The following is a 13,913-nucleotide window of genomic DNA, read 5'->3' as shown; positions in this document are numbered from 1 at the left end:
TTAAATGACATCATGCTAAAGGGAAGATCTTTTGAAATTGCGTTCATGGATTTGATGTGGGAGAGAACAACACACAATTTTTGGTTCTAATAACTGCGTCAGATTTTGAGTAATTACTTGTTTGTGGGCTGCTTTATCACACCCACCATTTTTAATCACATGATTATTCTGGAGAAGTTCCTCGTCTGTAGATACGTTGCTTCGAATGGACGTATTCGTTCTTGGCTTCGTTTTGACCTAAACGCAAGTAGTCTAAGTACCGTGACAGGAAGATTGCCCGTCGGAAAATTGCCCGTGTGGGAAGATTGCCGTCGAGAAAATTGCCACCCGGAAAATTGCCCTTCTTTGAGTCAGAAATAGCTGCGAAAAAAACCCAGCCGTGAGTCTGTATTGAACTATTGTTCCTCAAATAGTCTAAACTGAGCACCCTTGCAACCAGATTGGTGCGACGAGATTTAATTATGGTATTCATGTGTTGCTCCTGTGGCAGCAAGTTTTCTGTAATGAGATTGGCAGAAATGAAAGAAACAGCCATTATGAGTAGCACCAGGGAAGACTTGTTTTACTGCATTCATTGAAGACTTTTCAAAATCACTTGTCACATTCGCTGGAGCATCACCAACCGCTCCATATGTAACCTCGGTTTTATTTGGTAAAAGACCAAATATTCGTGGAATTGTTACATTAGCGATTTGAATATGAACAGTAAGAATTTGATAGTAAATGTCTGGAGCGACTTTAAAAGTCCCATCGACCGCCCAGTTTTTGTACTTTCTGAGATCTTCGAGCCCTTCATCTGATGCAAACATTAATATTCTATTAACATCATGCACTCCAGAATCGTATTGTAGAAATCTTGCACCTGAAGCAAGACTTTGAAATTACAATGGAATATCATAGCAGCTTCTTACAGTCGGAAAATTGCATGCTTTTGTCTCCAATTCCTAACATTTCTGCTCATGTGATTTAAACTTGGCATTTGGGAAAGTGCATATTCGTCTAGAGATGAAACAATCAAAAACTAAGGCACGACATGATTGGTGAGAAGAAACTACCTCATCTTTCAAAGCTTCTTTTGCTTGTTTTGCTTCCACAATATCTTTACCTGATGAATGTGTATGTTCATTTACTTTCTTTAAAATTTGAACATTGTCAATATGCGAGCTCGTGTGTAATCTTGCTTTGCAACTTGTAGATTTTCTATCACTGCACTCCCAATAAATCGTAGTACCACTTTTATTCGTCTTATTCCGATGATACATAAATTGCAATTCATCTACAAGAATGTCTTTTCCGCGCTCACTTTTTATGACGGTCACCATTTTGGGGTGACAAAATTTAAGACAATAACGGAATCTGAAAGAAGACTGTCCTCAGAACTCAGCGTAAAGCTGTATACTTTTGTCGGTATGAGATAGAGAGTTGATATTTCTATTCCCCAGAAGCATTTTTTCATTTAGTTTGGCATTTTCAGATTAAAATTTGTCACGCCTTTTATCACAAGTGGGTGCTAAGTTTAAACTATTAGACGAACAATGGTTCAATACAGACTCACAGCTGGACTTTTTTCGCAGCTATTTCTTACTGAAAGACGGACAATTTTCCGGGTGGCAATTTTCTCGACGACAATGTTCCCACACGGGCAATTTTCTGGCGGGCAATATTTCCACACGGGCAATTTTCCGGCGTGCAATTATCCGACGGGCAATTTTCCTAGTGCACTAAGTACTATCTTTAACACGCAGAGAAAAGGTTTTGAATTTTTATTATTTTGGGAAAAATGCCTAGTGCCTGCTGTGCCAGTCTCTTCAGGTGTCTCAAAATACCAAACGACACTTTAAAACATAAATACAATTGCAGGCCGTATTGCTTCATGTTAACAGTCATGTCACCATCAAAAAAACGTTTGATAACGTTTAGTCGCTACATATTTCAAACCGCACTCACTCTTTTCGTAGTGGAAGAAAAGTTTAATGTATCTTGATATGTAGCCAATGCTTTCAGAATTTGGTCACACTCTCTAACTTTGTCTTGAATTGGGGCGGGGTCGCATACAAAACAATGCCAACTGTGCGATTGGATTCTTGCATACTCGGTTCGACTGACGTGACGTCGAATACAGGCCCTGGAATAACCGATGATGATTAAAAGGCCAAGGCACTTCATGACCATTCGTTTTAAACATTAAAATATGCTGGAAAAAAGTAGAATACTGCTTTTTTAAATCATATAGTAAACGTGCGAAAAAACTTGTGCCATAATTTTTAGATATGTTAAGTAGGGAAGTGAGATGAATTTATGCTCCCATTTGCATATGAAACCTATAAAAAGGCTTTCTTGATTAAAGAAACGTCCATCTCAGAACTGAGAAAGTATCTTTCGAAACTTCAATAATTCCGGCTGATTCCAGGTTCCAGCTACCGTATTATGTTTAATTCTCCTATGAATCTTATCAATATCAACCTTAAACCAAATAATTGGCGGCGTTTCTACCAACTATACTGAAAGGCTATTTCAGAATACCCCGTCCTTGGTCATCGTCCAGGGCAACCATACCACCTGTTCCATTAGTGGACGTAACTATGGAACAAGGTTTGATGATATGGCTTGCAATTTGTTTCTCAGGGCTAAACTTACAGAAAGATTCCACTCCCCAGTGGTATGGGTTTGAGACATGGCTGGTTTGAGAGGAAAAGTCCGACATAGTTTATCATTTATTTAATAAAGGCTGTAAAAATTATGACAAAAAAATAAAAACTGACATTCTAACTTTGTATTGAAAAACGCATAAAATGTTAATTTCAAAACGTTTCCCAGTCAGCAAATCAGTCATTTTTACATCGATTCAACGTCTGCAGACGTCTTTCTGGGTCACGCATATATTATACGTTTGACTTACTTGCAAAAGACATTGGAACATCCGTCGCACAATGTCACCTTTCCACCATTCCCACACCATCGGCAGTAATTGTCCACTCCTTCCTCGTCCTTATCAAACTCCCCAGAATGGTAATAATCATTGCACGACTGAATACAAAGCTATGTTGATCAATATTGAAAATCTACCAAAACAGTGTTGACACAGCGCATAACCAGTTGCTATGTGCGACGGTTTTACATTGATTCAACTGCTGGTGATCTCAAATCAATGTAAAGTGGTGAATTTTAAAAGTGAAATAAAAAAGCACATATAAGGAGTGCATTCAATGAACTTCAAGCTTTCTTTTTTAAAGTGATTTTGTACATTGATTGTATTTTGAAGTCCAAAGCCTTTCAGATGCTTTTGCTACCACTGTAAAAATCTTTTTTATATTTATTAGCTGATAAACTTGTAAAATTTGATTTTTCATATCCCTATAGCATCAACATCATATCCTGGCAACCTAGCAGACAATTTGTCATACAGTATACAGGCCTCGAAATTCCGGCGGTCATGGCGGACATGACCTCCGGAATGACCTCGAATGTCTGCCGAAGCCGACTCATTGGTCGGTCATAAATGACCGCCGCAAAATTCTTGACAAAATTAGAGCTAATGCAGCAAAAATATATTTTAAATTTGAATTGTTACAATTGTTTGTTTAACGCGAACAAATACGGAGCTGAAACAATAATAGTACAGGCAATTGCTTTAAAGATCACATTAGAGTGGCGTGGTTAACGAGCTAATGGCAAAAGTAGCCATTTTTACATCATTTCAACGCCTTGCAATGTTGCTTTGAAATAAAGTTGTCGGAACTTTTCGGCAGGATATGTATTCTAATTTTAACAATGAGGATTATTGCGTTACATTGATCGTTTGTTAAAAAGAAACGTCACAGAGAAGCAAGTCTCAGCTGGGTTCCGCACGTGCTCAGGCGAATGTGGCGACCTTATTCACGCTGATACTGATAGAAATAGAATTTCTGCACAGAAGGGAGGGTGTTAGACTAACACTATTGTGTTAATTAGTTAACACTAATACTATTGAGGGCTAACACTATTGAGTCACTAATGCGCATTTGTCTGGACGATCCTGAGCTGGAGATTTACGACCCCACGCCGGCAGTAATCGCTTGGCACAACGATTCTATAACGCAAAAACCACGGAATAAGTGATCGTAGTTGCTTTTGTAATGAGGAAATTTGGATTGTTGTTTTCAATTGTGTTTATTGCGTCATTACACGACTGTCATTAACGCACTGATTTATTTGCAAGCAATCTGTTCCAGTATAGCCTACTTCAGGGTCGATTAATTAAGCCATCAACCATTGCAGAGTTATTCTGTTGTAGAAAATCTTCTACAAACACGACTACACAATACTGTAGTGTAATTTTGTGCAAAATCTACGTATGCAAAAAATATGTCCGGTTGAGATATTAAATGTCCGCTGAAAGGACCAGTGCGGTAGGACATGCTTGACCGCCGGAAAAAAGTACAAATTTCGAGGCCTGGTATAAATCAAATTAAACTTCAGAGTTCAACGCAAGAAAGACAATTATTATCAGTCGTTGTCATAAAAAGTGCAAACCTTGCATAGCAAAACCTTCAATACAGGATGTTTGAATAGACTTTTGGAAGAAAATGGATTGACTTGTTGTCGGCATGCTGTGCACATGAGGCGACTTGATAAAATTTCAGGAATACTATCATGCCTAAATACAACAAAAACATGAAGCTCCCTTAATAAAGGAAGATACATTGAAACAACTTTGATGTACTAAAAATAAACTACAGTCAACCCCGCTTAATCGGCCCACGTTTAATAGGACCACCCGCTTATTCGGACCATTTTGCACTGGTCCCGAATCCAAATCCATTTTTCTGTACAATTTTCCCCGCTTAAACGGACCACCACCCGCTTAAACGGACCACCCTCCGCCCTAAAATAGGCCTTTATGGTTAACGTTTTTTACTTTTTGTACATTTTTTTGCGAGGTGACGCGTCAAGAGTTGTTGATGGGCAACGTGCTACGTTTTCGCTAAGCCATTGTAAAGTGAAGTACTGAAGTAGGCTACAGATAAACAAACGCTTGTTGTCACGTCATAAGGTCAATTGTCATCTTGGCAAGAATATCGTGGCAAGGCATCGCGAAATTGATGATGAAGAAGAAGGCAACGACCAAGAAGACGAAGATGATGAGGCCGAACCTTTGCCTAAGGTTACCCATCGTGAAGCCAAGCAATGCGTTGCAATACTCCAAAAATATTTTGTCGAACAAGGAGCCGAGCAAGACCTCCACAAGCATTTGGATGTTTGTGTACAGACAGTCCGAAAAATTGCTGATAAAGCCAAAAGACAGACGACCCTTGATGCATTTTTCCAGTGACTACTTATACAGTACTGTATTTTGTTTTGATTGTTGATGGTGTTTTGGTTGTGTTTATAGCCGCAATTGTAGAATGCTTAAACTATTTTCAAAAACGATGAAAAAAATAACGAAATTCGTTCTCCCCGTTTAATGGGACCACCCGCTTAATCGGACCAATTTGGCTTGGTCCCGATGTGGTCCGATTAAGCGGGGTTGACTGTATTAGCGATAAGCATAGGCGTCGAAATAGGGTGGGCCGGGTGGGCGGCGCCCACCCGGCCGTGAAACGAGGGTGGGCAAAATATGTTTCGCCCACCCTGTTTTCATGACACTTATGATGTGTTTTGTTTCAATTATTTCCGTTTTTGTTAAACGCTGAATTATCCAACCAACTGCAGCGCAACTTATTGTTTTACGCTATGTATCCGACAGAACAAAGCAATTTCGCAACAACGCTGCATTGAAAAAAGGCGGTACTCACTGCATTGTTGTTGCTACGGCAACTGCCACACGCTGGGGTCGGTCAGCGTAAGAGAATGTGAATACGACATCACAATCAACATGACAATAAAAATAAAATAACCGATACAAACTAAAGGGAGCAAGTCTTTTAGGCGCAGACAGTTAGGCGCGCACACTGTGGCGTCTGGATATTCAGGTGCGGAGCACTGTGGCGCCCGGTCATTTAGGTGCTATTCCTAGTAAAGTCTGCAGATTGTATCAGCTTGGCAGGTAGGGCAATGCTTTTTACACAAAATGTTATATTAAACAGAAAAAAATGTCATGGCTTCCGTGAGTAAAGCCGCTTTATCCGGAAATACTTTCGATACAAAATGTTATATTGAACAACGAACATCGAACAGAAAAATATATTGTATTTTAATGCGCATGTTCGGCATTTATTTGTTGTTAGTCCAGGTTTGTGTCGGCAAAAGCTTTATCAATAAGTTATTCAAGTTTCCAAACATGATTGAGTTCACTTTTAGTGAGTCAAATAATAACTACACTAAACATCAGTAAAAAATATACCGTAGCCTATATTCAAGCGGTGATAGGCTTGAGTGAAGAGTAACTTAGTTTTCCGTCAAAACCCCGACTAGGTTTAATAACGAGCAAAGTCGCACCATTATGCTTGCAACTTGCAGCCAGGGTTGATATGCCCTATAGAAATGTACCGGTATTCATGTAGTAGAGCATTGTCTCATACGTACTCGCCACACGACCAATCCATCCTTAGTAGAAGTAATTGCGAAAGATAACAGATTAAGTAAGGTTCCATTTGGCTGCAACCTGTGTTCAGGATGCATAGCAAATGTCCTGTGGAGATGTGCTAATATCAAGAGTAGTAGAACGTTGTCTCGCATCTCATCTCCACACGCGCATTAACAAAACAACATATTTTTCTGTTCAATATAACATTTTGTGTGAAAAGCATTGCCCTACTTGCCAAGCTGATACAATCTGCAGACTTTACTAGGAATAGCACCTAAATGGGGTCTGCTACTATTCGGTGAGTCCGATTCGGTGAGTCTGATTCGATGAGTTCCTAACCTCTAACCCCTATCCCTTAACCCTAAAACGGCAATGATAATTAGGCTACGGTGACACCCAATAATTTAAAAAAAAAATTAAAAAAAATCACTGAATAGGGATCGGACTCACCAAATCGGACTCACCGAATCGGACTCACCGAAACGGGCCATTCCAACCTAAATGACCGGGCGTCACAGTGCTCTGCACCTAAATATCCAGACGCCACAGTGTGCGCACCTATTTGACCAGCGCCTAACTGTATGCGGAATGGCCCATTTCGGTGAGTCTGATTCAGTGAGTCTGATTCGGTGAGTCCAATTCGGTGAGTCCAATCCCGTAACGGGGGATTTTTTCAATTTTTTTTTTTAATTATCGGGTACCGTAGCCTAATTATCATTGCCGTTTTAGGGTTAGGGGTTAGAGGTTAGGAACTCACCGAATCGGACTCACCGAATAGTAGCAGACCCAACTGTATGCGCCTAAAAGAAGTGGACCCAAACTAAAGACGTACTAAAACAATCGCTTTTTACAAATCTTTCCTCATAAACTTGTTGCTGGATATAAATTGGGGTACCGCCTACCGCGCGATGTTGTCATTTTATTATTGAAAAGTTAAACATGAAGCAAAGTCAAACATCTATTCACGCATTCTTATAACCAGCTTCCAAAAGGCGTCGAGATGATAACGCGAAAGAAGCCACATCCAGCACAAATGAACGTAGAGATGACATTGATGAAGAAAGCAGTGCTTCAAGGATGGACAGTGGTGAAGTCATTGTGTCTCAGGCAATGCACCGGTAGTTGTAGAAGACTGCATGAGCCATGAATCTCTACCTGCTCCATTTAACGTTAGCATGTTGCCGGATCAGCTTCCGGCTCGGCAAGGTCGTGTGTTGCAAAGGAAGCTTTTTTCCCAATTCCAGTGGATGCGTCTTAACCCTGATGGTACTTGTTACTGCAGTCACCTGTCCAAACATTTTGCGGCAAATCCAAAGGTGCCACTTTAAAGATAACAGGTCACAAGCCACGACCTTCTTAGGTCGCAATGGAAAACATAAAAGAAGTTTGTTTAGTTTAGCAGCGCTCATACGATCACAAGGCGTAAGAAAACAAGCATCAAACCTATTAAAGCTTCATTGCTGCAGCGACGCTAAACGCAGTCTTTGTGAGAAATACTAATAACTATTGCGAATTTGTGAACATACATATTCAATGAAATCTCGTTGAAAACTCTCGCCCACCCAGAATTCCTCTCTTCTACGAAAAAATTGACGCCTATGGCGATAAGTAAAAAGCTTCCTTTTTAAAGATTTTCTGACTTTCAACTGTTCAAAATGAAAGAATCTAGCTAACTAATGAAAAGGAACGGAGTCCTAGGCCAATTCACTATAATTAATCAATGTTTAATACTTTTAGTGCAAATATGTATCATATATATATACTGTATATATAACAAATTTTGGAAAACAAAAAACTTGCAATCGCTAAGACATTTAACTATGAAAACAGTATAAAATGAGGCGATACAAAACCTCACAAGAAATTTTAAATTGTATATACATATATAACATGAAAATTTTCTAACTGGAATTTCCTACCTTTGTGAAGGTCTGTGATAAAGTTTGCGGGAGGTGTTGACATCGGGGCGATTCTTGGTGCGTAAAAATTCTGGACCTTTAAATTTATCTTGTGGCAAACCTTCAGGTTTAACCAAAACCACATTCAGTCTTCTATTATCTGCAAACCAAAACATACAAAAATACTTTTAAATTGCTTGCTACTGGTGTCACACAGACACAAATTCCTACAAATTTATATCAATTTACAAATTGACTACAAGCAACCAACAGGTAGAACAAAGCACTAATTGAATAAAAAAGCTTTGACATAAGAGCAAAATGACCTCCAAAAACCTATGAAATTTTGCTTTTCTCAATACTTAAGCAACACAAATTCCAAAAAAATAAGATTTCTTTACACAACTTGGCTATCTTTCGTAATGAAGTAACATTCTATCTGAACAACATATTACAGTAAAAGAGCAAGAATTAATGGTGTAATTTTATCTGTCTATTCTTGGTAGGCTGCACTTAACTTGCAATTACAAGAATAAAACTGTATTACACTACTAAAAGTCCGAAACAACTTACCTGCACAATGCATTTCAATGGTGTAAATGTCCAAAAATCAAACCAACAAACAAGTTAGATAAATATGTGATGCCATGAATGATGTTATTATCAGCCTGAGTGTCTAAATTATATGAATAAATTTTCAATTTTTGCACTTTGCTTGGTATTGGTAATCACCTACCTGTCAAAACAAAAACAAACAACCTATAAAAAAAACACAAAGTCAATTCAAGGGAAAGTGTGAAATTTAGAATTTTGATATCAGTTGTGATACCAGCACTGAATTGACGGGTCTGCTACTATTCGGCGAGTCCGATTCGGCGAGTCCGATTCGACTAGTCCGATTCGGCGAGTTCCCTATTCGGCGAGAGCCTTTTTCGGCGAGTGCCCTATTCGGCGAGTTTTTGAAATTTTTGAAAGGAAATTATCGGGTACCGTAGCCTAATTATAATTGCCGTTTTTACATAGTTTTAACGTCGCTAAACGTTGAAATTGTGCAGAAAGGAATAAAAATAAAATGTTTGAACTATTAAATTAAAATTCGTCATGTCAGTTCAGTTGTTTTTATTTCTGACCATCATATGAAAAACAATACACGTCAACATAGCAAAGGTGTAAAAAAGGTAGAAGCGACAAAACGCGAACGTTAAAACGTGCTTGTGACCGGAGTAAGTTATTGAGTTGAAAGAAACATACGCGCCGACTTCAGGGGGGGCCGGCGCCCCCCGTAAATTTATGGTTGAGGGGCAACAAAAATGGTGATGACAAGTGGTGTTTCAAAGATAAAACACTTCGCGAAGGAGATTTAGATAATTTAAACGGACTTAAAAAATGCGGAAAGCAAGAAAAGCCTACGTTGCTCTTGCCCGCAAAACAGCAGCTCGCATGGCTATCTCATACGGTATGGAAATTTCAAAGTAGATGGTAGAGTACTGCTGGAATAGTCACGTAACTATTCACTGCAATATTAAGTAAACCAGCTAAATTAGACGGCTTGACGCGCTATTTTCAACGAGATCTTCCCTCTGTGAGATCAATTATGATTCAACAGAACGCATTGTTTTTGCAATGTGTGAGAATTAAATCGAAAACCGATAAAAGAAAAGGTGTTTAATGGTCTTGGTCGCAGATATTGCCTGCATTAACGACGTCTCTTACCGCTATTATCACCTAGCTAACCTGACATCATTGTTTTATGCGGCCGCTAAGGTTTGACATCGACTTTAACGATCATGGAATGTTACGTAATAATAAGAACGATTATATCCTACACGCAAAAATAAAAAAATGATCTCTTTCTGTTTTGTCTCGTGAGCTTTGCATATTGCTCAACAAGTGCACAAAGTTTAGAATTGACAAGAAATCATTGAATTTGAAAATTAAGTTTGAATCACTGCAAATAAACGTATTCAAAACTTTCACTTAAGCCGACGCGATTTCACAATCCGTAATCTACGTCGACAATGATTTTTAGTGCGTTCATTTTGAAAATTGCTGAGCTGGAGACAACAGCTTGTCCCGTGTTAGTTGAACTTGTCTTTTTGAGGTGAAAATCACTTGCGAACATCTCGATCTTTACTCGAGTATAGCCTACTGTATTCAATAAAAGACTATAAAGACTTTCGATAAAAAACAGAAGAGAAAACACTTCGCCGTTGTCAACGCTTTGAAAGTAAGTAATTAGCGAAACGAGGTTAATAAAACTGATACCGGGTTTTCACTCTGCTTGAGATCATGATTTTTTGCGTTTTATTTCGATAACTTCACTGTCTTGATCGTTGTTGTTCACTCGCACGAAAAGGACATGAATCGGCTTGTTTTCCAACAGTTCCAATTATGAGCTAACAATATCAAAATTTTTATGACTAGGCGTACTGCGTGCGTAAAACTAATCCTTTCAAGCAGCGGTTCTAATAAATTCGGTTTGCGACCTATTTGTTAATATAAACACGACACTAAGCTTAATCAAACACTATTTTAACCGAGTAAATAGCGCTATGGTTATGACGTTATCACCTTTCTCGCCCCCCAAGGTTTTTTGAAAAGTCGGCGCCTATGGAAAGAAATTTGGCACGGTCGCAACACCTTCAGAAAAATTTAAGATATGAAGGGAAAATAAAACAAAGAAAATGTTACAAAAAAATAAATAAATAAATCATGTTTATGTCTGTAAGTTAGCACTTTTGAATAGTTAAAATGATTAGTTTGGATCAACAAATGTGTGGCCTACAGCTTGGATTTAAAAGAAATTATCGGGTACCGTAGCCCAGTTATCCCAACCAGCAAAAATTTCCGTTTTTACATCGTTTTAACGTCGCTAACTGTTGAAATCGTGTAGAAAAGAGAACTTTGCTGACTAGGATACGTTGAAGCTGAGAAACATTCACAGAAGCCCTTCGAATTGTTCCAAGAACCCATTTAGCATAACATTTTATTTGTACATTGATTCAACGTCTGAATACATTATCTTAAAAATGCAACGTATCGTAGGGCTTCTGTGAATGTTTTTCAGTTTCAACGTATCCTAGTCAGCAAAGTTCTCTTTTCTACAGGATTTCAACGTTTAGCGACGTTAAAACGATGGGCCACACATTTGGTTAGCCTTTTCATTCTGTTACTACAATGGGTTCTCATTTGTTGATCCAAACTAATCATTTTAACTATTCAAAAGTACTAACTTATACACATAAGCATGATTTTTTTTGTAACATTTTCTTTGTTTTATTTTCCCTTCATATCTTAAATTTTTCTGAAGGTGTTGCGACCGTGCCAAATTTCTTTCAACTCAATAATTATGATACTTCGGTCACAAGCACGTTTTAACGTTCGCGTTTTGTCGCTTCTACCTTTTTCTACACCTTTGCTATGTCGACGTGTATTGTTTTTGATATGATGGTCAAAAATAAAAACAACTGAACTGACATGACGAATTTTAATTTAATAGTTCAAACATTTTATTTTTATTCCTTTCTGCACGATTTCAACGTTTAGCGACGTTAAAACTATGTAAAAACGGCAGTTGTAATTAGGCTAGGCATACGCGCCGACTTTCGGGGGGGCCGGGGGGCCGGCGCCCCCCGTAAATTTATGGTTGAGGGGCAACAAAAATGGTGATTACAAGTGGTGTTTTAAAGTTAAAACACTTCGCGAAAGAGATTTAGATAATTTAAACGGACTTAAAGAATGCCGAAAGCAAGAAAAGCCTGCGTTGCTCTTGCCCGCAAAACAGCAGCTGATCGCATGGCTTTCTCACACGGTATGGAAATTAAAAGCAGATGGTAGAGTAACTTACGCTGCTGGAATAGTCACGTAACTATTCACGGCAATATTCAGTAAACCAGCTAAATTAGACGCGCTATTTTCAACGAGGTCTTTCCGCTGTGAGACAATTATGATTCAACAGAACGCATTGTTTTCTTCGCAATGTGTGAGAATTAAATCGAAAACCGATAAAAAGAAAAGGTGTTTAATGGTCTTGGTCGCAGATATTGCCTGCATTAACGACGTCTCTTACCGCTATTATCACCTAGCCAACCTGACATTGTTTTATGCGGCCGCTAAGGTTTGACATCGACTTTAACGATCATGGAATGTTACGTAATAATAAGAACGATTATATCCTACACGCAAAAATAAAAAAATGATTTCTTAAAACAGCTCTTTCTGTTTTGTTTCGTGAGCTTTGCATATAGCTCAACAAGTGCATAAAGTTTAGAATTGACAAAAAATCATTGAATTTGAAAATTAAGTTTGAATCACTGCAAATAAACGTATTCAAAACTTTTACTTAGGCCGACGCGATTTCACAATCCGTAATCTACGTCGACAATGATTTTTAGTGCGTTCATTTTGAAAACTGCCGAGCTGGAGACAACAGCATGTCCTGTGTTAGTTGAACTTGCCTTTTTGAGGTGAAAATCACTTGCGAACATCTAGACCTTTACTCGAATATATATCCTACTGCCCTACTGTATTCAATAAAAGACTACAAAGACTTTTGATAAAAAACAGAAGAGAAAACACTTCGCCGTTGTTAACACTTTGAAAGTAAGTAATTAGCGAAACGAAGTTAATAAAACTGATAGCGGGTTTCCACTCTGCTTGAGATCATGATTTTTTGCGTTTTATTTCGATAACTTCACTGTCTTGATCGTTGTTGTTCACTCGCACGAAAAGGAAATGAATCGGCTTGTTTTCCAACAGTTCCAATTATGAGCTAACAATATCAACATTTTTACGACTATACGTAAAACTAATCCTTTCAAGCAGCGGTTCTAATAAACTCGGTTTGCGACCTATTTGTCAATATAAACAAGACACTAAGCTTAATCAAAGACTATTTTAATTGAGTAAAATAGCGTTACGGTTATGACGTCATCACCTTTCTCGCCCTAAGGTTTTATGAAAAGTCGGCGCCTATGAGGCTAGGGTACCCGATAATTTCCTTTTAAAAATTTCAAAAACTCGCCGAATAGGGCACTCGCCGAAAAAGGCTCTCGCCGAATAGGGAACTCGCCGAATCGGACTAGTCGAATCGGACTCGTCGAATCGGACTCGCCGAAACGGGCCATTCCGTGAATTGACATTACACTTAAACCGGCAGCTGCATGAGAGTGGGTATTTTGCAGTCAACAACATTGCACCGCCGTTCAAATCACTTAAACCCAAATTATGCAATTGATTTGCCACCACATGCACAAATGCCACAAAGTTGCAACTTTTTATCTAAATGTCTTAATGACTTTGTGGAGTAATGGCATATAATATGGTTTTGTGGTCACGCTAACAAGACTACCAGTACTGACTATGACAACTACGTACTGGTACTTTACTACCCCAACATCTTTTCATGTACAAGCCCTTCAATGCTGGTGATCAATACCACATACAATTCTTCTTTTTCGTTTCAGTCACTTCAATCACATCAAAATATAATTCACATCAAGGGTCTCAAA

General features: G+C 38.6%; 1 protein-coding gene across 1 annotated transcript in view; it reads right to left on the bottom strand.

The window, feature by feature from the left end:
• Nucleotides 1-9,076, bottom strand: part of LOC145779747 (uncharacterized) — a 42,327-nt gene extending 33,251 nt beyond the window's left edge. The window contains exons 1-6 of the mRNA XM_082591386.1: nt 8,977-9,076; nt 8,425-8,563; nt 4,513-4,636; nt 2,900-3,027; nt 1,948-2,125; nt 147-237 (exon numbers count right to left, since the gene is read on the bottom strand). Of these exons, the coding sequence (XP_082447512.1) occupies nt 147-237; nt 1,948-2,125; nt 2,900-3,027; nt 4,513-4,636; nt 8,425-8,563; nt 8,977-8,989 (673 nt within the window). The 5' untranslated portion in view covers nt 8,990-9,076. The remainder of the gene's footprint in view (nt 1-146; nt 238-1,947; nt 2,126-2,899; nt 3,028-4,512; nt 4,637-8,424; nt 8,564-8,976) is intronic.
• Nucleotides 9,077-13,913: the final 4,837 nt, after the last annotated feature.

This window comes from Aplidium turbinatum, chromosome 11 (genome assembly GCF_918807975.1).
Source record: "Aplidium turbinatum chromosome 11, kaAplTurb1.1, whole genome shotgun sequence".
NCBI lineage: Eukaryota > Metazoa > Chordata > Ascidiacea > Aplousobranchia > Polyclinidae > Aplidium > Aplidium turbinatum.
Note: the sequence above shows the minus strand (reverse complement) of the source record. Positions and strands in the feature narration are given on the sequence as shown.